Here is a 24516-nt window from a genome sequence, read left to right as displayed (position 1 = left end):
ATTACGAATTTCCGGATAAATGCTTCTGCTGTTAAACTATCATTTATCATACATCTAAATTTTAGAATTTAAAAAGAAAAAAAGAATGTACAATGCTGGACTATTTGGATGGAATTCAAAGTCATTGAAAATAGTGCCGTTTTACGAAATGCTGTAATATGTAATTTATCTTATTAAATATATTAACTATACCCACCCAGTATAAACTATATTAACTTTAGAATTTTATTCGGGGGTCAAAACTGAAAGTCTGACCCTTTCTAGACAAAATTAACGTAGGAACAATTCTCGGTTCTACCGATCATATTGTAAGTCCGATATTTTATACATGATTGATCAATTTCACTAGCGGGAAAGCGTAATCCCTTAAACGCCATCTGTACGCAGACACAGTTACTAGTTATTATAGAGGTAACCATTCTATATATTACGCATGTCAAGCATAACTGTAACCAAGAAGCCCATTTATTATTTGTAACATTTTTTTAATGACAAGAAATATTTTTAATTTTCTTTACATCCGCCTCGCTTACAGTGAATTTCTTTTTTTCATTTGCAAAGAAACATGGCACGCATGATATATCCTTCGCATAATAGCGTTTTACCGGAAGAAAATTCCTCATGTAAATTAATCGCGAAATACAGGAATTAAAAAGAAAGAAACTAAGAATAGTAAAACGCATAATAAGTAGGAAAACATGAAACGCGGTCTTGTTATCAGAGTTGTAAATAAAATTCGTATAATTTTAGATCGAGGCGTGAAAATGAATTGAACAGCCGCGTTATTTCGCTTGTTATTCATTTATGCAGAGAACTTATAATTAGTGTGTTTCACGCTCTAAGTGGACGTTATTTTAAAACTTATTGCGAATAATTGATCGATCAACAACGATCTATTATTATGTCTATATTATACGAACGTATTTTATATGGATGTAGTTTATTACGTTGATACGTATAACGATATTGGCGTGGAAATGATGATTCGTTAATGATGAATTTATCACAGGCCTCGTCGTTCAAGGGTCGACCATGGGTGGAGTGCAAAGCGGAACCCATACCCTTGGAGAGGCATTATGGGTACAGGAGAGGCAACGTCAAAAATGCCATCGGTAAGTGATTTGTCTTCGCAAGAAAATTTTCCAGAAAGCCATACAGTAGAAACTCAACATTAAATAACGGTGGAAATGCCTCATTAAAATATTTAGAAAATATATAGCGTAGAAAAGGCGCCAATAATTCATAATTCATTTAACTAAGACGATCATTTGCTAAAGTGAGCGAAGCTATTTAAATCTTCCTTCTTAATTAAATAACATGTAGCAAGACGACAATAAGGGGATGACAAGGAGAAAAGAGAAAAGATACGATAAAGAAAGAGGGAGGGAAATTAAGTACAATGGAAATTAGCTTCGCTCTAAGTTAATTGCTTTATACGGTATTAGAGGGGCAACTACGCTGGCCCAGATTTTTAATGAACTCGAAAAATCGCCTGGAACTTCTCTACGGTGCATAAATATCAGAGCAGAAACTATACAGTATATAGTGATGGCTGACGATGATATTAATCTATTCCCTGGTTATCTTTCATTATTCCTCGGGATCGTTGTATCGTTCGTTGCTTAAGCACGAGGAATGCCACAACGAATTATACGGAGGTATACGCCGCAGTTTCCGAGTTGGAACCCTTTTAGGAAACTCTTCGCTGACGAGAAAAACCGTACACCGCTTTTGTTTGAAACCGTTCGAATGAGATACTATCTTATGATTAGTGGACGATTAATTGTTAATTAGTGGAATTTCGACACGGTCAGACTGCGCTTATTAGCGCGGTCGTGGTCTAATTACGACATTCTCTTTGAGACCTTGCGCGCGTTCGCGTCTCGGTTTTTGAACGTTCCCGCTTTCATCGTGTTTTACTCTCATAAATATTAGGATATATTAGGACCCTCTTGCACAACAACTTATCGACCAATAACATCGATCGATTGAAATGAAACAAATTGTAGATTATAAACTTCTTCGTTACAAGTTTTTATTTAGGTTAAAAAGGATAACCGGATGGCTTATAATCTGCAAAATTTACTTGTAAAATTTCATTTTTTATATTACTTATTATTAGGAAGCTTGTTACTGTTATGTAAGAGAATTTGTTAACACTAATAACTTGTAGCTCGTAAAATTTCATTAATAATATTAATTAAATCGTGCAAGAGTACATATTTAGTAAATAAAGTAAAATTTGTTAAAACTATGCCTGTTTCGAGATATGAAAAAAGATCTCTTGTTTCAGGAAAAGTTTCAACAAAGGATCATTCGGTACGACGATCTAAGTTCATGTATATTCTTTTCTTTGATAACATGGTGTACAAAATAGAAAATACAGAATGTAATTTTGGGGAGAGAAAAGATTGGATTCTTTAGAAAGTAACGTGGTAGAATTTCATAATGATCGATACTTTATTTGATTACTTCTATGCAACTATTTTCCAGAGCATGCGCATTCACTACGAAATTGCGCGTTATTACCGCGCTCGTCGCCGCGCGAAATTTGAAAATCGTCCAGAGAGAGAAGTTTTAGTAGGAAAGATGATATAATTTCACATATAAAGTTTCATTGTCTTCTCATTTGCAGTTATCACAATTTTCTTATCCACACCTACATTATCCGAATTAGTTCGCACTAATGAAACGTAGATTATCTTGCTTGAAAATTTACAGTGTAGGAAATGAATTTTGCCGTGATTAGTCGAGATTAAATGATTCTTAAATTCATTATTATTTATAAACTAGTTCATACGATTCTCGAGAAATTATATCTTCATTTTATGTTAAGTATACGTGACTAACGAAATTTGCATGGAAATTTTCAATATTGTTCGTTTGAGTGGATTTATCTTATTTAATAAATTGCACGCTTGTCATAGTTCCGCTAATTAAGCGCTTCTAGAAACTCGAGAAATTCTATCTTCTTGTTCGCGATTCCACTAACGAGTTTGCCAACTGTTTACTGGAATTTCGCCTTTATTTCCAATTTAGTATTGTACGTTTCATTGAATTAAGGTCTTATGTAAATAGGAAATGCAGTAAATTCGTCAATATATACGTATAATCGATTCAAGACGAATCTGCGTTGGAGAGCAGCTATTTTGTAGAAATTTCGAACCGTGGCATTGATTAATAAAGCCGGGTGTAATGAAAAGCAAATCGTCGTTCCGGACAGTAGTTTCCAGTATAATTACTACAGGTACTTCCTTCGGTTTCATATACACATTTTGTATCAGGAAAACATTTTCAACAGGCAGACGAAAGCGCTCTCGTTAAAGCAATTGAAAACGAGTAACATCGAAACGCTCTTTCTGAGCAATGAGAAATCATATTAATCAACTTTTTTTGAACCCTATAACGAAAGCAAAGTTAATTCATCGTTCAGAAATATTTCTGATTTTATAAAAGGTAATTGGTTCAGTTACATCTGGTACGAGTGAAATAAATTACCTTATTCCTCATTATATCGTCAGGAGGAGAAGTAAAAATGAGAAAAATATTCAGCAAATTCAAGGAGTTCCTTCTTATAATTATATAACAAATAATGGAAAATGATTAAAATATTACATATTAAATATTATACACTTAATTGTTTAAACTTTTCTAACATAAACATAGATGCTTGTTAAGCTCATCATATACGTAAAACACATGTAATCTACGTTAATTTCAGAATCATCGAAGTTTTCTTTCTCTCATTAAAAAAAAAAAAGAAATTCTAGTATAAATAATCGTCGGGAAATAATCTATAATTTGTTATAATTTTGAAATTAGACATAGAAAAACGCTTGTCTTCCATTGAAAGCAAAAAGCTCGCCAATAATTAGTATCGCATTAGCGATAAAATTTTCCAGCGAAACAAATAATCTTTGCACTCAATGTGACGCAATTAGTCTTTCAATCGTTAATACCTATCACATTCTCTTATAAATTCAATTACCATCTGCCTGAAACAATCTGCAAACACAAAGAGGTCTTGAATCACGTTTCACGCGATATAGGTATGCACGTCGATTTTTTCCATTTTCCGCCCTCGACTATCGCGAAACGATAACGACAGAAAAATCGGGAATCGAGCGAAATTCAACAAACGCGCGTCGAATGGTTAATTAGCCTGGTCGGTTCGCGACGCGATGGTCGATGCAATCGAAAGAGCGATCGACAGAATGAGGGAAGAGAGGCCGGCACAGCGGAACATACCGGACATCCGCTTTGACGCGCGTCTCTGTCCGTTTCACCTGATGTGCACGCACTTGCGTGCAGGACAAAGGGCCTGCGACAGGCGTACGTCGAAATTCGCTCGGGTACCTCGCCTGGAAACATTCATTTATGTTCTGAAAACGCGATCGAAACCGACGCTGAACGACGTTGTTCCGTGGACGTGAACGATGCCGGTGCACCATGTTCGCGGTGAAGATCGTTTACTGTCAGGTGACGATGGAATTCGTGGAGAACGCTGGAAACGCCAGGTACTATCTATATTTGAGTAATTTAGTGAAAAAAACGGAGTGAGTGTTCTTTGTTTTCAAAAAATACCGTACTTTTGTAGAGGACTTTGTTAAAATCTCTCAAGAAGGTATAGCAATGTGTTCGAACGTGTGAAATGTTTGAAATGTGAGATTTCCTATCAAGGTTCAGCTTTATTCACAAGCTTAGTTACCATTCTACGGATTAGAGATTTTATCGCATGTATCGTCTCTCTAAGCCATTTACACGTTTGATTCCTTTTACGAAGGTTAATTCTGTCGTTTGAGAAGATGAAGATTTACGCTTGTGTTTTCCTATTATTAGAAATTGGAACGTAGAATGTTAGTTCGAACAATCTCATTTGTATGTATCAAAGGATAACTTTCATAGTAATTTTATTCTTGTTAATTTGCATTAAATATGACGATTGCGTAGTTGAAGGTAACGGTTGACGTTAGTATGTAATTGATAAATCGTATTTCTTTGTGTGATTATAAGAAGAAAACTTACATCCATGCGACATTTAATTTTCGTGCGTCATACGTTTGAAATGTGATAAAGATTGTAACAGCGAACGTTCTTCTGCTAGAATAACCAACTTTTATGCCAGATTTATCGTGAACGTAGACGTATGAACGTCTTCTATAAAATGAATTCATTTTCCCTTGGTCCTTTACGTGTATTGGGTTACAAAATAATTTTTTAATCTAATTACTTCAAAATATCTAATTACATCGTAGATAGACAGCGATATTACTAATTTCGTTTCTGTTGGCGATGTGCATGGGAGTTGGAAGATAGTTTTGTTAGAAATCGCGTTAACGAGCGTGAATCGTGAAAACGATTAGTTGGAAGTAAGATCGTGGTATGTCGATCGAGAGATATCATCAGGTGAAAATGGGAAATGTATGTGAGTTTAGGGAAAAACATTGACGGAAGCAAGGATTTTTATATTGGTGGAACAATTATTTCCAGCAGGGAAGAAAACACATTTTTCTAACCGAAAGATGAAACTCAATTTGATTATATATTTCACGAGATATTTTGAGAAGTTTCTTTCGTTTCATAGGCAACAGTCCACATTATATTACTATTTTAATGGTGCGACATTATTATTCATAAAGAGAACAGAATTTATTTTACAATCGAATGCTTTTGTAATTAGAAACTCTATTACAAACGACTTTGCAAATTACAATCATTAAGTTTAAATTTTCCATAGATTTTTCCTAATCTATATTTACTCTTGTAGATTTTCTCTGTTTAAACATTTCGTCGAGGTAGAGAGAACAAAGAAAATTTTTCTCCGATAAAAAATTCCGTCATATCCAATGAAAAGCAACGTGAAAGTATACCACCGTTTTAACCAAAAGCTTGGCTTCTCTTCGAACCGTCATCGGCTCGTATGAAATTCTTTTGTGAGAACAGGAACATGGCCCTCATTGTGCAACATCCGCTGCCGCTGTCGCTATGGTGGCTCTGCTTCCTGACCTTTCCGAAGTTAGGAGGAATCACGCGACGACGAGCAACTAATGCTACTTTCCATTTTATTTAACAAAAACTGCGACACTCTCCACTTGATATCTCTTTACGTACAATGACATTACTTCTTTTCCATATTTGTATTTGCAAAGATCACGATCTTAGATACGATTCACCATTACGTGCTATAAGCGACTCGCCATAATGATTAATCCTTTAAAAATCAATGAATATATGTGTAGAATTCACATATAAAGTATAAAAAATTATCTCTTCATGTTCATTCTTCTTCCAAAAGAATAAAATTTAATTGGGATAAAACATCGAATATTGTTAGGTTGCAAAGAGTTAAGAATATTAAAAATTTTTCTAGCAAGGAACTCTTCTTTTCATTTAATGTACTTGGTTAATATATAGTTTCCTTGCTTATTGAAAAATCAATACGAATTTTCTGGATAACCTGTTAAGTCACGAAACCCTAAGATTTTATCTAAAATCGATCTCGTGACAGTCGATAGACTTCGACGTCCATCAAATTGATTTACGATCAATTTGTGGTCAACCTCGTTGAAGATTTCCTCTTACATAATAATAGAATCGTTACACGCACGTATGTATTCTTCTTTTTTGTTCTCTTTTTTTTTTAAGTTTAGCGAGCACGAAAAGTTACGTAAAGGAGGCAGCGAGCCTCGAAGCGTGGAAATATTAAAATTGATGTCCACATTAGGTAAGAGCAGTTCCTCCATCGGATACGATCCCTTGATTGCGTCGAACAGGCTATTCTCGTTCCTTTCCACGCATTGTAGTTTTACGCGTCTTTTCTCCCCTAACTTTTACCCCTTCACCATCGTTAAAGCTCGATATGCATACGCAGTAGAAGAAACAGTTTTATCGTTCCCCTTTCACGTGACTGCTCAGATGAACCGGTGCTTTAACCGTGTCTGCTCGTTCTCCAATATATTTGCATAATCTCCTATCTTGCTTGCACCGCTATTTCTCAATGTACGTAAGACGCAAGATTTAACTGCTACGGAAAATCTCTAAAAAGAGAGAATCTGCAGAAGATCTGTAGAGAATTTCTAATGGATAATTTTTAATTTGACTTTAATGGTGCAAGATACAAACAGCTTCATTAGTAGGAGATTATATTGAAAGAGAAAAAGAGAATTGTATAGAAAAATTAGAATATAGGTAGAGAGTGTTTCAAATGGACAGGATGTTACAATTGGATGTTATGAAAATATTATTCTGTATACAAATATGACTCGGAAACTAAGAATAAAGTTTCTTCGTTCCAGAGATCGTCTCTTGTTTTCGAGAAACTGCTGTTTGAAAATTTTAATATAGGAAAGATGTTAAAAGGAATAACGTATGATAACACAGTAGGATATCAAGGAGTTCGATTCCTTGGTCGAAATAAAGATAACAAAATTACATGTATGTAGCATAAATAATTTTACATAACCGAGCGTGACATACCAGAATCACGGAAAGTTCGTGTCTCGCGATAAACGATCGCAGCCTCGAGGAAATTTTCCAGATCGCGGTTCGCGAACCGCAGCCTCCATTTGGGTCTCTTCCGGTGCTCGATCCTTCTATCGAAAGTGACTGTAAAGATTGGTTCCGACACGTCAACGACCCTGGTTCGAATTACAGGTACTGCTCGAGTTACTTATCACTTTCACGAATTTAATTTCTCTCGTTTTCCATGGTAATGAAGTTTAAATTATCGATTACTTATACAACATGGGAAAAATCGCCTCGACTAGAGAGTTTTATGTCGTTCTGTCAAAACATAGCTTATTTCTCAATTTATAGAAAGCAAAAATTGATCACAATGGTTTTATAAATTGGTCAAGTGAAAACATTATCAGAATTTTTCATTTATATTGAGCAATTTTTACTTTCGTGATAATTTGGGAAATATTTGTCATGAGATATCGCGCGTGTCAGTATTTAATTTTTCATCGAAGTTTCATGAATTCACAACGATGAACTTCTGAGAATTTCAATGATTCTTCGTAAAATATATGGATGAAAGCTCGTTCTTCTCCTTGCAATATATAATTCTCTTCTTTTTTTTATTTACTTGGTACAATTTTTGGTTTCATATTTTAGTAGCTTTGGTATTAAATAGCAAATAATAAATATGATCGGTAATATCAGTTTTTTCTATTTTTGACATTTCTATAGAATTCATTGTTGACAAAGTATTCAGTATGCGAGTTATGATTTAACAATGTGAATCATTCCACCTCGATTCCAGGTGATTCAAGCGTTTCCTGGCGAACAAATTGAGGGAGTTGCTACTCTGGTTCACACGGGATTGCGCTATTGTTTCGTACGGGGACGAAATGGTATCCTTGGTAACTACGTGATTCATCGTGAAGGGTGGAAAAGAGGGGATGAAATTAAATAGCAATTTTTTTACTTGTTTCTCCAGTCGAGGATCAGCCACGAATCACGAACAACGTCGAGTATTTTCCCTGGAAATATTTTTCAGAATTTTGTCATACATCCTTCAATAAGGTATCTTTTTGTAAATATTTTTCTTTTTTCAATCTTTAAATTTTCATAGTATATACGTTTTTTCATCGAAGCGACAGAAATTACTGTCCTCGTATTTCCTCGAATTTCTTCTCCATAGTATATTTACCATCGATCATCGTTTTTTCGATCAGGAAGCACACGAAAACGCAGGTAACGCATTAAGTCGTCAGAGAAAGCGTGCAGCACACACATCGTTTAACGTGGTGGATGAATGCTGCGTCGTTAAGGTGCATGTGTAGTGCTTTTTGTCATGAACATTGGTACATGTTCATCCTTTTATCAGGAACGTTTCTCTAAACAGACCGCAATTTCACGTTCGTTAATCCCGCTTTTCAAAATGTGTTTCGCCGTAATGGAGATTCTCTCGTATTTTCCTTCCATTCGCTTAAAACAAGAGAACTTCAAGTACGATGATTGGCATAGATGTAACATTCCTTGTGAGAAATTTATCGTGTTTTTATCCTACTGTTCCTTTCACGAAAAAATGAAACAGAACAGTGGAATTCGTCTTTAAATTGTTCACGTTTGATGTTGTACAAGTATTCGATGCGAAATTTTGCGTATCTACTCCCTTATAGTATCTATGATAAATGAAAAAAGGTTCATATTGTAACAAACGACAAATTAATTTTAAACTATAGGGAATTGTATCTTCTCTACAAACATGCCAAAAAAAGGTTTATTTCTATTGCCAATAATAATTGATAAAAAATTCTCTTCAGCTTATAGAAATCTTGTTGATTACATTTTGAAAAGGTTAACTAAGCTCACGTTAATAAAAGATATAGCTTATAGCTGATATAAAAGAAAGGAAATAGACACCGTTAGACAGATAAAAATAGACCGATAAAATATTCAATGGAAATCTATAAGAATCGGATGATCATTAATGTTCGCGTTTACTTTTCCGCTGGTAGTTCGCGTAATAGCATAAAAATGTCCAGGAGGAAAAACGAGCGACACGTGAAACGCGAGCTAAGAGGAAAGGGGCAAAATAAAAGCTGGTCGATCGTTAGGAAAGTATCGTGTCGTGCATATCCAGGTGACTCGGGTGTAAGTGGTACCTAGGCCAAGCGCCATGGTCACTTTCTTCGTGGTCTCACGTGACATTGCGTTCACAACTCGTTGAACACGAAACGAAAAACGAGATTCCTCGTGGAATGTGTTCTTCGCCATCAAACGTACAAAGAACTTCGTTTCAGTCTTGTTAGATCTCTCTACGATTTATTTAAAAATCAAATAAAAAATTTCATTAAAAATTTGTGAAAATGTCCGTTCAAACATATAACTCCTTATAAAATTGGTAAATAAATCTCTTATAATCGTAAATATTCCAAAAGGACTTTTGAATACGATATTGATTATCAATATTTGATGGTTGTGCAGCAAATCGTAATTATTTAATATTATCGCTACAATGACGAATAAATAAAATTTTGGGCCGTGGTCTATATATTTCGTGGAAAATTTATTCACGAAATTTGTTTAAAAATCATTGTTGTCTATTGGGACTACAGCTATATTATTAAGATTTATTTTATGAGAATGGTGCGAATATCTTTTCAAATAACAAGAGTGATAATAATTCTTATGACCGCGTAAAAAATTATTAGTCTTACAGGAAGATAAATATTGATTTTCGCCAAAATTTTATAGAAATATGATGCAATATACGTACAGTTGTACCGCGCCTGTTTATGAATTTATGGCACGTGTAAATATGCAAAAATGAACAAAAGGACGCGTAAAAATGCAAGAACATAAAAAAAATTAAAATACATATGTAAATAATAATTATTTTTATTCAAATTCCTTTATCACTTTTGCACTATTCGTGCAAAAACACGAATTTGCACAAATACATACTTCAAGAAGTATTTATCTGCACTTAATTTTCATATCTTCGAGAAGACATTAAAGTTTTCATTAAAGTTTCTCGATAATTAATTACTCGTGGTTTACTCTACTGGCAATTGACACTATCGAGAGTAATTACGCTATTCAGCTATCCTTCCTCGAAATAGCTCGTTCGAGGGTTATACACTATCGATTTCATCGACCAACGACTAATTTATCTTCTTTTTTTTCCCTGAAACTGAAGAAACGGATAAAGCCGCATGAATATTTAAAACGCTCTGCTAACGTGTCTTTTCGACGCGTTGCAAACCTTTTCTACACCGACATTACAATACAAGACAGGTTCAATTGAAATATTGAAACCGGACGGCTGACGTCTGAGACAGACGTTGGACACTGTGTCACGGTCGAATAATCCCGATAAAACAGTCGTTGGATTTTTAATTCGTCTCAGGCGGGCTCGTGGAAAAATTAACTCCTGCACTTGCCGGATATAAAGCGGGTTGGTTCTGTTCGGTGTCATTTTACCTTGACACGGTGACATTTCCTTAAATCTTCCGGGGATTACACGGAAAACGAAAAAGAGATCCAAATGTTGTTCTATGGGAATACCGTGCATCGTGAGATTTTATAACGATGAAACTATGCGTTCTTTATGTTCCATTTTCGTGAGTTACAGGAACTTTGACCACCGGCACGATATTTCTGGGGACGTAGTGAAGCAAACGCTTGTAATTTAGTTGGCGAGAGAGAAATGATAACTAATTGTTATGCTATAGTTTAGAAAGTATCTTTGGTTCTTTGTCATTTGAGGATTAAGGTATTTTCTTATGCTGAATTCGAATAAGTAATGAATTTGTTTCTATCTTGTAAGATTTCGTATTTGAAAAGTAACGCAAGTCGTATGAAAGTGAAAGTGAAAAACTATTTGGAATTTTACAAGAAAATTATTTGTATTAGACGTACAATGTTGGTAAACAGAATAGATTGTAGGAAATAATGACCGAATATGTTTTTTGTAATTCTTTACATTCGTAGTCCTTGAAATCATCATATTGGTAGCTTCGACATTCCTCTATCAGGGGACTGAATTATTTAGAGTTGAGGCACTCTGATTACGGATTAAAATTCAGCATGGAACAATGCACAAGGACCAGTACAGTGTGACAGGCAAGGATATATATATAATTAGAAAATATTTACATATTTATGAGAAAAAGTGGAAAGATACGGTACACATACGAGATTACATCTGTTTGTTTTCTGTCTGTTTTAATGGAAACTGCGGATTCATGTGATGTTCATGTAAATAGAATTTAGCTCAAAGCGCGTCTATTTGTGTAATGTGATGCGTTCTGAAGAGAATATAGCTACACGTGTCACGTGCATGATTTACTTACGTCTGCTTGTAATTGACACTGCAATTTAACGTTATTAGCATACATCACGTTCAGAAAATATTGTGCAGCTTCTAATTTTTCTCCTCAACGAGAATATTATTCGTCGATGTTTTATCCGAGTTGAACTTTGCCAGTTCCGGGAATTCTACATTATGCTCTTTGTCGTCCTCTTTTTTCATTGATTGCACACCTTTTTGCTGTTTTTAATGATTCTCGCGTTAACGATAAAGTCACGCGGTGGGATAAAGTGCGATTTAAAAATCGCTCGAGAAGTCAGGTAATCATTAGAGACCAGACTTATATTCGCAATACGCTTCTATCTGTGAGATTTTATAGATCTTGCAGTATCATCGAACTAAGACGCACGTGGCATAATGATCTAACTATTTCATGTTCGATATTTATAATCTTCGATTTCCGTTGTAATAATCGTTCAAATATTACGTACAATAATATTGCATCGCAAGTTGAAGACTTTTCTCAAAATTCATTGAAAGACAGGCGATCCGTTCGTGTTACGAAATTTTACTTATTGCGGAATTTAAATGATAAACGATACATACTTGTGGTATGATTACGTGTTTCACAGAACCTTATGAATTGAAAAAAACCTACCATAGATTTTAAATTTATTGTAATAAAAAAAAAATATTATCGATGGTTGCAGAATTAATTTCAAAGTTAATAACACATCATAAGCGAAATTAACAAAATGATTTAAAATTATTAGTAGTGTATATTCTCTGCTTATATAATTCGAAAATCTTCATCAATGTCAGTTATATCATTTACAATCCCACCTAAGCAATTCACCTTTCGGTTTCATTTGTTTGAACGCGTTAGGTTGGGCCTTGCCAAATTCTGGTAAAATATGGTACAGGGTCATTGCCACTTGACCCTCGGATTTTACGACTACGATCGTATCTAGCAGGAAACCTTCGAGTCTTATTGCGGTCTTTGACATTGGGCATTGTTGTAGGCGCCCCTGACACGTCATCCTCGATGCTCGGAATAATAACGTTCATCCATTGTCCTGCGGGGGCGTTTGTTTTCTTTTTCGATAATTACGGAAGGGTCTATTATATGTTAAACGCTCTGACACGAAATAAAAGTCACTTAACAAGAGAGAAAGAGTAATTCTTAGAAATAGTTTACATCAGCAATTAGATACGTTGATAGCATAATGCTGCAATTTTCCAGATTTCTAGCTTAAAATCTTAGGATATTCGAAGAATTCGAAGGATGTCATCATTATCATATGTTTGTATATATATATACATGTATATATTTACGTAATCTTTCCTTTATTTTATGGCATCGCTTGTTAGTAGAATTGCTAGTATATCTTTTTTAATGGTTTTGTACTATTCGTTGTAGGTAAACAGCTTATTTTTTGGCACCATGATGCTTTTATATCATCAAATTATTTTTATCACCTTTACACTGTTTTCTTTATTGCTACAATTTAACTTTTACATCTTTCATACAGTTTTTACTTGTTATTATTAATCTTGATATTTTTGCGTTATTTTTTTTAAACTCTTTTTTTACGAGAAATACTTAAACGATTCCTTATCATTGCAATTTTCGTTATGCTCTTCTATAATCTTTTCCCTGCCACAACTCCTCCGTCTTAACACCCTTAATTTGAAATTTTTCCAATGTTCTTCCATTCTTCTTTATTCTTAAAGAATTATTCAGTTCCGGAAACGTTCAGTTCAATCTTCTCACTGTTAGAAATTCTTCTCGTAGAAGAAGTGCTTCCTTCAATACGGAGAAATTTTCCACATCACAACATTCAAAGGGAGATACTCGTTCAATGATAGATTATTTGCCACCATTGATCCAAGAGAGACCCTGCCTATAGAAATAGTAATTGAAAGCAGGAAGCAACCCTTAGAAACGTTCCTAATAGTCAGCCAGCCATTAGGGATTATTTTGGAGAAAGTGAGTAGTATTGAATGGCCATTGAGTAGTCTGCACTTTGGCTCAGATCTTCCATCAAGGAGTAGTTTGATACGATAAATTAACTTTCAACAAACTGGTGTTGATAAATGTCGAGGATGTAGGCACAAATGACCTGCAATTGGATATCAGATGGGCTCGAAATACGTTTGTTGGAGAGTTGTCGAGGATCGTTCATCTCTTTGTAATCCCCAGAGAGTGGAAACCTCGAAGAGCACTACTTGTCTTCCACCCAATGCCTCGCGATTTACCTTCACATTTGACTAATCTCCACAGTTAATTATTCTTTGAAGTTAGTCAAGAATTATCCACAGTTTTTTATCTTTCCACAAAGTATTTTTTCGCAAAGTGCATGAAAATTCAAACAGAGCGACAAGAAATAATAGCACGTAAAAGAAGGTTACTAACAATGCTTTTCCTCTCAATGTTTTCACGTGATGTTATCAACTTCTGCTCTGATCTCGTTACTTTAATTTCAAACATCCCTTAAACTACGGGGACAATTTCTTCTCTTAAAAAAATGTATCTTTCAGTAAATTTCCCACAAAATCTTATTATCCTGTTATCCAGGAGAAATTACAATCTGTCAACTTACCGAACAAATAGGAAGAGACCAACGGTGTGAGTAAATCAACTCGCAGTTTCCAGATGAAACTCATTACAGACTTTTACCCCGAGGTAAATTACATCTCAGAATAGGTAAAAACTACGTTTCACAATTTTCTCCTCTTCGTGTTCGATAGTCGATTAATTCTCCAGAATTTACCGAAATTTTCCATGTTATTGTAAAAGCTCGAAGGTCGTCGCGAAAAGTCGATCGTTAGAGCTACGTTACATAATTTCCTCCTTCCTATGCACGTTCATTCATACAACGATTTTCCATGGAAACCCTATTTTCGTCGCACAAGGATGAAGATTACCGATCGGCGCGAAAAATCGATAGCGATTCCATGGTTAGGTTTCGTAACTTGTCTCGCTTCCGAGTCAACGGATCAATGACGTCATACTTTAAGGCTAAGGTGTACGGTGTACACTCTACTCCCACTACGAGTAGACAATTCGAACGGAGACACGTTGTCCTGTCGAGGGAACAGGTGCACAGTGGCGATCGGTCGGCCAGGTACGACAACGATATCCGCCAGTCGATCCGCGAACGAGAAAGTGAGAAGCCGGTACGTTTGTACGTAGATCGCTCAAAGATCGATCTTAGATCGTGGAGAGTAGGAACGTCCGATAATTTACTCTGGGACTCGATTTACCTCGAGTGTTTTGCTATTTGAGAGTTGTCGCGAGTGTCTCTTCCTCGGTTCATAGATTAGGATCGTTGTTGTTCTGGGGAATCGAAGAATCTGATGTTGTGAAGAGAATTTGTCAAGTAGAAGAATAAACGGGTAAGAGAATGAGATATTTCTGTGTTTAAAAGAATAGATGGTATTTTTGAGATATAATCGAGATATTTTGTTAAGTGATATAAGTGAAAGAGGTTTGCCGAGGAAAAACCAAGGATTTGTAATAAAAGAGCTGTCTTTGTGAATCTTTGTTCTGACTGTTAGAACGTTTATCCAAAGGGTTGACAAATTTGACAAGAGTGTTTTTGTTAGGAGTTTCTCAATTTATTGAAAATCTGCACTTGATTAATCTTGGTGGAAGCTATCAATTTTTTTAAGGATAAATTTGAAAAGTGAATGGCAGAAGTTGTTACATTGTAAGGTAGTTGAAAATGTAACTGATATTCAAGAGCTCCAATTACTGTGACATTTCTCTAGTGAGCGAAAGTAGTCGATCAAAGTAACTAGGTCTCTTGAAAATCAGTCAAACCCATTTCAATTACCCTACTATACTAATTCTCTCCCCATTCGCTTTTTTTTTGCGTCTGTTTAAATTTAAATCCTTGAAATTGATATCCTAAAATATTAGTCTCCAAAAAAGTATCATCCCCTTCGGTATTGCTATTCGCGCTTCTTCCAATTTGTATAGCTTCCCTCTACGTCCTTTACATCTATTCATTTTCGATTATTACATTTACATCCATTTAAATTGGCACCTTGGAAACTAACATTTCAGCGAGTAAAAATAATTTATTCAATCTCTTCAAAACACTACTTTTAAAGAAAAAGTTAGTCCACCCAATATAATTATTCCTACTTCTTCTTTCGCTTCCAATTTTTACAACTTCCTTCTACTCGTTCCGTCAAGTATACTCCCAGTCACTCGATATCTTATTGAACGAGGAAGAAGAAAGTTTTATCCTGAGGTTTTGTAACACGTTTGGTCAATAGCCTGCAATACTGCGTTCGTGGTAATTAGCCTGAATTTTGAGTAGCTTATTGTGGATCCATAGAAATGGAAAGGAACGAGGTACTCACACGCACTCGCGATATTTTCGACAAACCAGTTTTCTATTACGTAAGACGCGTCTAGGTTATCCGGAATACGTACGTAAATATCGTGGCCATTAATCGTGTTCGAAGCTGTTAATCCTACAAGAATATTAGTCATGGTCTTTCGTTCTGTGTATATTTTTTCAACTCGACAATTATATAATTCGCGCATTCGATATTCTGTCCATTGAAAGATTTTCGCTGAATCAAGGTCATTCGGCCAGAAGGAGAATTGACGTCAGAAATGGCTTTACCAGCAACATTTTTATCTCTGTCGAAACTTCAACGCCGCTAATCGATTATCGTTGTTTCATACTTCTTCGTTAACTAGCGCCAATTCGCGGTCATTAAGGCGCTTATTGCAGACGTGAGATGAGAAATTGTGGCACGATGGAGTACGACGCTAATTTGATGACACGATGATGTCGATTTGCTAACTTTGCGCTTAATGTAGATCAATGGTTCTTGTAATTTTGTCTTCATGACTCGTCTTATTCGGATTTATATTCTTATGAACGTAACTAGAGAGATGGAATCTACGTAGAGAACTGTTTCATTCTCTAACATTTTTCTTTCTTTTTCACCTTTTTTCTTCTTACATTTTTCAAAATATATTGAAATATTCGAAGCTCTTCGTGCTCTTTACTTTTTAAGTAAAGTTATATTATTCCAATCGTCACGAAATCACAACCAAATATTGCTAATTGAACGAAGCAGATGAAACACGGGGCAAAGAAGCTGATAAAAATCCGATCTTTTCGTCTTCGAAATGACAAGTAAGAAATTTTAACTAATGTGTGCCACTATGCTTCTGTTATTTTACATATATTTGCATATTAAATGTATTACGTGCACTTTAACATCTACAAACTTCCCACGAATGCAGAAAACTTTGCGATCCACTATTGATGCAACGCACTCGAGTGATCTCTAATGATCTGCTAAATTACGCCGATTTTCCAATACCGATGCCTGCTTCAAGGTTGAATGAGCCTTTCCATCTTCCGGAATCGATCGTTGTCACATTTCCGTACTTTGTGCTCAACGAAACGACGCGTGAAAAACGAACTATTATTGCACAACCCTCGTTTCGCAGTTAATCGAACAGTTTCGAGTACCGTTGCAGCTCGATTGTTTTCGTGCAAACGACCAGTTCTCGAACTACGGTGTTGGAAGTAATTAGAGGTTCCTGTGTATAGGGAATGGTTTAAGTAATAGCTGTGGAAAAAAGGTATTTCGACGTTTAACAGGTTTCCCTGGTCTGTTATATTAGTTAGGTTTTGCCATATAGTTTGTGTGGCAAGTTTGTATGCACGTGGAATGGCGTGACATTAAGCAGCTGGGAATTTTAAATTGTAAATATCGAGAATGATATTTTTTAGCAGCGAAATATTGCTTATTCAATTGAATGGTAATTTACTGGATAACAGAAATGCTAATCGCTAGGAAGGATATTACAACTGTCAAGTCATTATGAGTTTGTACTTTTTGAAATACTTCTCTGACGTTTTTGCGAGGGACTTTTTCTTTCAAACGAATCTGATAGTATAATATTACCGACTATAGTATATTTAAATCTGAAAAAAGATAAGTTAAATATAAGTTGTAAAATGAGATATATCCCAGAGAGGAACATTATAATAACCCAGCAGTCTTCCTAAACGTCGTTTCAAATTATAACGTGCTGTCATACTCTGTAAGAGAAGATTCTTAAGAAAAGAGATAAAAAATGATAGAAGAATCTACCAGAAATTGACTTCTACATCATGCGATATATCAGAATTAATTCTGACAAGCCACTCTTTGAAAAAAATACAGCCCGTGTTATTTTCTAAATGTAAAAGGAATAAAAGTCTCCGAGATCCAGTATAGCTATCGATCAAAACTTAGTTCTTATTTAAAGAGCTAGAACATCGAAACTTCCTACACGATGTATTCGATCCATCATCTTATTTTACGAATCCCTTTTCCACCAGAATCTCCTCAATTCATTTGCAAATTTAATAAAATCTTTCAAAATACCAACTAAATCTACGAACACGTCTGCAACGATGCATACAAAATTAGTCGATCGTTAAGATACGACTATGATTACAAGATCTTCACGACACTCTACAGCATGAACAAACTTCTTTGACCCATGAACAAGCGAACAACACGAGTTGTTTCCAGACGTGAACTATCGACTGTTCAGACCGCGGAACTTCTTCCGGTTTGTGTCATAAGATATTCCCGCTGCGTTTCTCTCGGCATACAGATTCAGGCCCTCCCTTTGTGGCCACATGCGAGTGCAATGATCGACGCCCGATCAACCGGAAGCCTGTATCGATTCCAATACGTTCATAGATACAGCATGAGGGGGCAAGAGGCAGTGTCAACGCGTTAGATGAATGTATAGAACGTTATTGAAGAATTCTTCATCCGGTTTAAATCGTGATCAATGGTTATGTATTTGATGATCATTGAACGAGATTGAGTTATCAATTCGCTTTGATTAAATTGATTGGAAGCTTTAAGATAGGAAAATGGGGTTGAAAGAATGTCAATAGGTAGAGATGTTTTTCCGACATCGCGATAGCTGTTAACCCAGTTATGTCTATTATCTTTTCAACGGGATGATTGAACTGTGATTTTTGTTCCTATTTTGACATTCTCAACAGCGTGTATTTAACATCGTCGTTCTACTTGGCCAGTTAGAGTGATAAATTAATGGAACTATGAATAGCAAAGAATAACACTAAATAGACATTTGATTAACGCAATGTTTATATTATCAAGTGGATGTCAATGTTTAGATATGAAATAAAGGACGACATCGTTATTCGTAATTGATAAACGTAAGGCGATAATTGATCTTCGTTAGATGAACAAAAATATTATTTGCTATATTTGCCCAGTAGAGGAAGCAGATTAAGACGAAGGAGATTAAACCGCGTCAAAAATTGGACACGAACAAGTTGCTAAAAACTGCTGAACTGATATTCTGTAATTATATATCGTAACAGAATATTAAAATTAAGTATCTTAATGGATACACTAAAATATTCGAAATATTCGAAAGGTTTACACTTTCCGTAGTTAAAAGCGTGTTGAAAGATATTTCAAGTTGCACCTACAATTAAAAAGTTTCTAACTCCGATTCCTCGTGTTAATCAACAGGGGAGACATGTTGCGCTCGGTGAGAAAGCAGGCGAGAAAGTGTAATCGAATTAGCCGATGTTCTAAGGCGCAACGTTCATTTCCATTTGCTCAGTTAACAGTTCATAAATCCTGAACCACTCTGGTATTTGATGCTTCGTCACGGAAGATCCTATCGTAAACTCGTTCAAACGTGCAAGCGTCCCTTCAACTAGCCTCGAAAAGTTTGCTCTCACGCAAACCCATCAATGCGAATCAAACTTTGAGTTCTTCGCGGATTAGCGAACCGAAACTTACGAATGAAGTTCGTTATGCTTCATCCACGCAGGCATTAAAATCTTCTGAATAATTTAATCGGTTATTTAATTGTGTATTTATTGGAGAATACAGACGGATGATAAATTAGGATGGCGATATTAAAATTCTTGCTGTCATTTTGCTATGCTTGTAACAGACATCCATTCTGGAGTATAATAGATATATTATATTACATCTATTCACGTTTCTCTTATCGAGTATGATCTCGTTTCCCTAAATTATAGTGTTTTCCGTACTTTTCCCTGAAAGCTTCCTTCGTCTGACATTGCAAGTACCGATACTACTTATCAACTAATTATTCTATTTTTATAATAATTCATATGCAATTTGTTCTTTCCATATGAAGATTCCGAAAAAAAATGAGATAAATTTGTTATGTTACTTTTGCGACATAAAAACGGAAAATTTTGGAGCGTTTTATCGTACTTAGGAAAATAATGCAATTAAAAGTTAGCGACCGCGAATGTGGTTTCGTTCCTGATAAAAACTTTACTGAGGGATAAAAACAAAGGGATCCGAAAAGCAATCGCGAAAGGGTTATCGCGTTTCGTTTTTTCTGCTGTTCGCATGCGACGATTTTTAGTTAACATCGTAAAAATTGTGCTAAAACGTGTCGTAAAAGCATCGATAAGCCCGTTAAAGCTATAAGTTCGAGCTGAGTTTGCACGCGATCGATTTTCTGATATGCGTTGCTTGAGTAAAGGGCACAGACGAAGCGTAATCGGGATTGAATTGAACCAGCGATCGAAAATCACTGAATAATTCTCGATTGCGTGGGCTTTTACTATTGCAAGGAAAATAAAAAGAATAGCACAAAAGGCATTTTCTCTTGTTACACAGCGTTATTTGTCTGGCTATTGTTCGATAGAAAATCAAGAAAAAAGATTCTTTCTGCGAACATATTTATCTTTATGTCCTTTATGACGTTTCCCATTGCAATTCAATAAAATAAAGATAAAAGTAACGCAATTTAATTATTTAAGTAATTTATAATTAAATGCTGTCTTGTTCTCTTTGAGACCACTTAAAGTTTTAATAAAAATTTCTGTACTCGTTATAACCGCGATAAACAGTTCAAAAGATCGCTATCTAATTGCCAACAAACTGCATGTAATTTTACAAATAGTCGCAAAGAACACGCAACCTTTGATGAAGCAAACTATTCAAAGCAAGATGTGAAATTTCTGAAAGGCCTTCGTTAAAAGTTCTCCGTTTAAAATTTCCTGATATTTTTCGGAGAAAAAGATGGAAAAGAAAAGTACCTAAAGATAAAGAGCCCCGAGTCAGTTCACGTAGCTCGAAAAATGGCTCGTAAAAGTGGCCGAGATAACTCGGCAAAAATCTTACGTAACGATTCGCCGTGCTCAGTCGAACACAATGAGATGACGATACGCCATTTGCATCCTGGCTTCAAGGATTCGTGTTCGCAAAGGCGGTCGAAAGGACGCGTTTACTTGCAGTTTCTGGCTGTTCGAGCGGAAAAACCAACGATCTTGAGCCGGCTATTAGCTACGCTAAAAAAAAGCCTGCGATTCTTTTACTGCATCGAGATCGTGCCTTGATATTCATTTTTGAAAGTATTCAAGAGTTATTTGCGAATAAAAGATCTTAATAACGAGTTGAACGGCCGAAACAAATTTTCAAGTAAAAAACATCGGTAGTAAATTAAACTGCAACCTCCTTCAAGCATATTACACGGTATTGTCGATGCTTTTTTGTCGATAAGCAGGTGATTTTCGGTCGTAAATCTCGCTGAATTTTCCAGCTCGTTGAATTTATCTGTCTGTTAATGACATGAACGATGCGACAAGAAAAGTTACGTCCTGCGATTAAGTAATATCTGATTTTCTGAAGATGCATTAAAGTCAAATCAATAGAAAGAGAAAGTTTGCGATATCGAGTTTGCGGGCAATTCGACGGGAAAAGAGGTAAATTACTTTTCAATGGGCGCCATATTCAAAGTTGAATTTTATTAGGCAATGAAAACGATTTAATATGACGGGGCTACGTGTTGTTGTCTTGGGACTCGAACTTGAGGAGCAACTAGAAGATAAATTTGTTTTTAAGAAATTGAAAGAAGAAGAAATCGAAAAAAGCCTCATTGGATCGTAATATATTCGGATTCGTATGTTCGCATTTTAACAAAATTTCGATTACCATATTATATCGTTTAAATGACACGCTTTATTTGTACAAGTGTCACGATGCACTCACGAGATGGTCATATATGACTTTGTATTGTCGTTAGTATACGGATCACGAATGCTGAGTTTGTGCATTTCATCATGGAGTAATCATGACACGAATTTCGCGATGACCTTTCCACCGTCACGCGGTTGATTGCTCTAATTATTCTGGGACGCTGTTAGGGATCTGTTTTCTCAAGGATGGTTATACAAATCGAATAATCGAGACTTTGTCGTGTTTTCAGCTACTCAAAGGTCGTCTGACGAGTTTGCTTCTTACAAATACTTCGATTTCGTTGACAGTCCGTACGATTGACACTGTTGTGCTAAAAGTCATTACCGTGGTGCTAACCTTTTAAACATAAAACGTTTTATTTCAGTAAAGTTGATAATTTTAATTTTTCTGCGCCTTTTTGTTCAATTAAATTATTAGTATTAGTAAATCTGAAAAGCTGAATTTTATTTTTTATAGAAGCTCTGGATTTTTTATTTTTCAAGTTGCTGAAAGCATACGGTTGTTTTTGCGAAAATTAGTATTTGCCTTTGTCGAGGTGGAAATGTGAATACATAATAAATATATGCATGAAATGTTATGCGTTCAAATAAAACTAATCGCAGGGGTCTTTTTTTGTTTTTACTACATTTAATTAATACGTCATATACTTAATTAAAATAATTTCCATATGACTCAATATACTTTAACATTAGCAATTAATTTTGATCAACTTCGACTTTAATTTGTTTCATTATTCCACATTTAAAAGAATTACCTGTTCTATAATTAAAAAATTTCAGAAACGGAGTTTCACGTTGTTACAGTTTCACGTTTCGCTTGAAATAGTTTATACATTAACAAATTTTTCAGCAGGATGCTTTTAACTTTTTCCAAATACTAAATTTCTGTTTTATACAACTCCCATGGTACTTTTTCCAAATTTACTCTCATATAAAGAGAAAAGTCATACGAATATTCTGACTATTCGTGATGGCCAATTTTATAGTTTTCATATCCTTGTTATAAACATAGTACGTCAAATTTGACATTTCCAATGCACGTTCGTTGAGTTTCTTGTTAAGTTCCAAGTTTTTAAACTGTTTCATCGATAATATGGAAGCGCAATTTCTTAAATCTCTCGAAATAGAACAAATTGCCTTCTAGTTTCTATCAACGCTGGTCGAACAAGTAGACCCCTAAAGGCGTGGTTTCCTTCAGTTTTCAAATAAGCGAACGTTGCGTGACTACTTTGTTGATTATGGCCTCTGTTCATACGAATACGCCGATGCTTCGCTGCATCGTTATTCAGTAAAAGTATAGTAATGGATCAATTACTGATGGTTGAAAGGAATCGTTAGAATACTGTCGCCATGATCTTGGGGACTCGTGTAACTAGTTTTTTAGATGTACCGATAATCAAGCTTGAATACAGGATACGTTAAATAAGGATGAGCATAGCGAAATTTAATTAACGCGTATCACATACAGCGTTTATAACCACTCATTGATTCACATAGGGAATCTTCTATTTTTACAATTAATATTAATACTATGTTTAAAATTAATATCGACGTTCTCGTATACGCATATTAGTGTCGCAAATTTTATTCGAAATTATTATTCGTCAATGTTATTCATGTCATGTTATTCAATTAAATATATTCGCAACTTTCGTAAAAAATTATGCCATACTTTTACCGATTAAATAATCTCATAAACTTCGAAGAAAATAATAATTTAAATTTATCATAAAAAGCGGCGCGTAAGCTATTTGAAATTATTTATTCGTATACATGGATTTTGATGTTCAGAAGGATTACTGCTACGGAACTTCTAACTTTGTTTTCTCTAATGACAAACGCAAAATTTTCGTTTCTCTTGAAAAAACGTAATGTCGTATAATTTACCGCGCGTTAACAAAAAGTTTATCCAGAAGGCGACACTTCTTGGAAAACACAGTGTTTTGCGAGAGTTCGCCAAAGGATTACGTAAACATATGAAATAGTATGTATCGGTGTATTGGGCGAATTTTTTATGCGGATCATGCTCGATCTATGATTCGTGCACGGAATAAGCGCATGAAAAGAACAGGTGATCTCGCACGGACATAAAAGGGTTCCGTTTTTATGCCAACACGATGCTTCTTCTTAGTATTATTGATCAAACATATGCAAGGCCTTTTATTCATTTTAAATATGCTTTCATCATACTTGAAATAACAACTCTTATAATAGGAGACAACTTTCACGAATATGTTATGTATGTTATCCAAACATCACGAAATTTCGTCATTGTCACTGTTATGAAACTCGACTATCACGATCGTATTGATAAAGTTTCAAACAAACTTGAAAATATACATAGAAATTACGAGTACTAAAAATTGCCGTGACAAGCGCAAGAAAATTATTATTGGACATTCAATGGAATCTTGGAAAGAAATGAAGCGGATAATCTCAAGTTTGAAACTAATTTGAAAATGCAATATAGAAATTACAAGTACGACAAATTTTCGTAACACGTATAGGAAAATTATCACTGAATTTTCAATGAAATTTTCGAAACAGAGTACATAATCTCCATTAGCGCGTGGTGGCCAAAATTCGAACAAAGCTTCCCACGAAAGTTTCGTAACAAATGAAAGTTTCAAAGTGCTAGTTAATTATCTCTGAAAATCAATTATTGATGTACTATACTTCAAAAGTCTCTTAAGGTATTATCGAAGAGGT

The 24516-nt window shown here is 35.1% G+C and overlaps 2 protein-coding genes and 1 long non-coding RNA gene across 6 annotated transcripts in view; 1 reads left to right on the top strand and 2 right to left on the bottom strand.

The window, feature by feature from the left end:
- The window catches only part of LOC126928936 (calcium uniporter protein, mitochondrial), a 79353-nt gene that overhangs the window by 13372 nt on the left and 41465 nt on the right, over window positions 1-24516 (bottom strand). The window lies entirely within an intron of this gene.
- LOC126928910 (uncharacterized) overlaps window positions 1010-24516 on the top strand; it is a 31163-nt gene continuing 7656 nt past the window's right edge. The window contains exon 1 of one of the 2 annotated variants that reach the window (XM_050744784.1): window positions 1010-1112. In XM_050744784.1, the coding sequence (XP_050600741.1) occupies window positions 1033-1112 (80 nt within the window). In that variant the 5' untranslated portion in view covers window positions 1010-1032. Of the gene's footprint in view, window positions 1113-4434; window positions 4518-24516 lie in introns of those variants that run through there. The other variant, XM_050744785.1, reaches the window with a different exon arrangement.
- On the bottom strand, window positions 10330-19982 carry LOC126928977 (uncharacterized). 2 transcript variants are annotated; one of them, XR_007717019.1, is made up of 3 exons: window positions 14365-19980; window positions 11805-14280; window positions 10330-11109 (listed from the first exon to the last, which is right to left on the bottom strand). It is a non-coding gene; the product is annotated as an uncharacterized LOC126928977 (long non-coding RNA). The 2 variants fall into 2 exon arrangements; XR_007717018.1 differs by having other exon boundaries at window positions 10330-14280; window positions 14365-19982.

The sequence above is a fragment of the Bombus affinis genome, chromosome 2 (genome assembly GCF_024516045.1).
Source record: "Bombus affinis isolate iyBomAffi1 chromosome 2, iyBomAffi1.2, whole genome shotgun sequence".
In the NCBI taxonomy this organism is placed as follows: Eukaryota; Metazoa; Arthropoda; class Insecta; order Hymenoptera; family Apidae; genus Bombus; species Bombus affinis.
The sequence above is the reverse complement of the archived record's forward strand: the minus strand, read 5'-3'. Positions and strand labels throughout refer to the sequence as shown.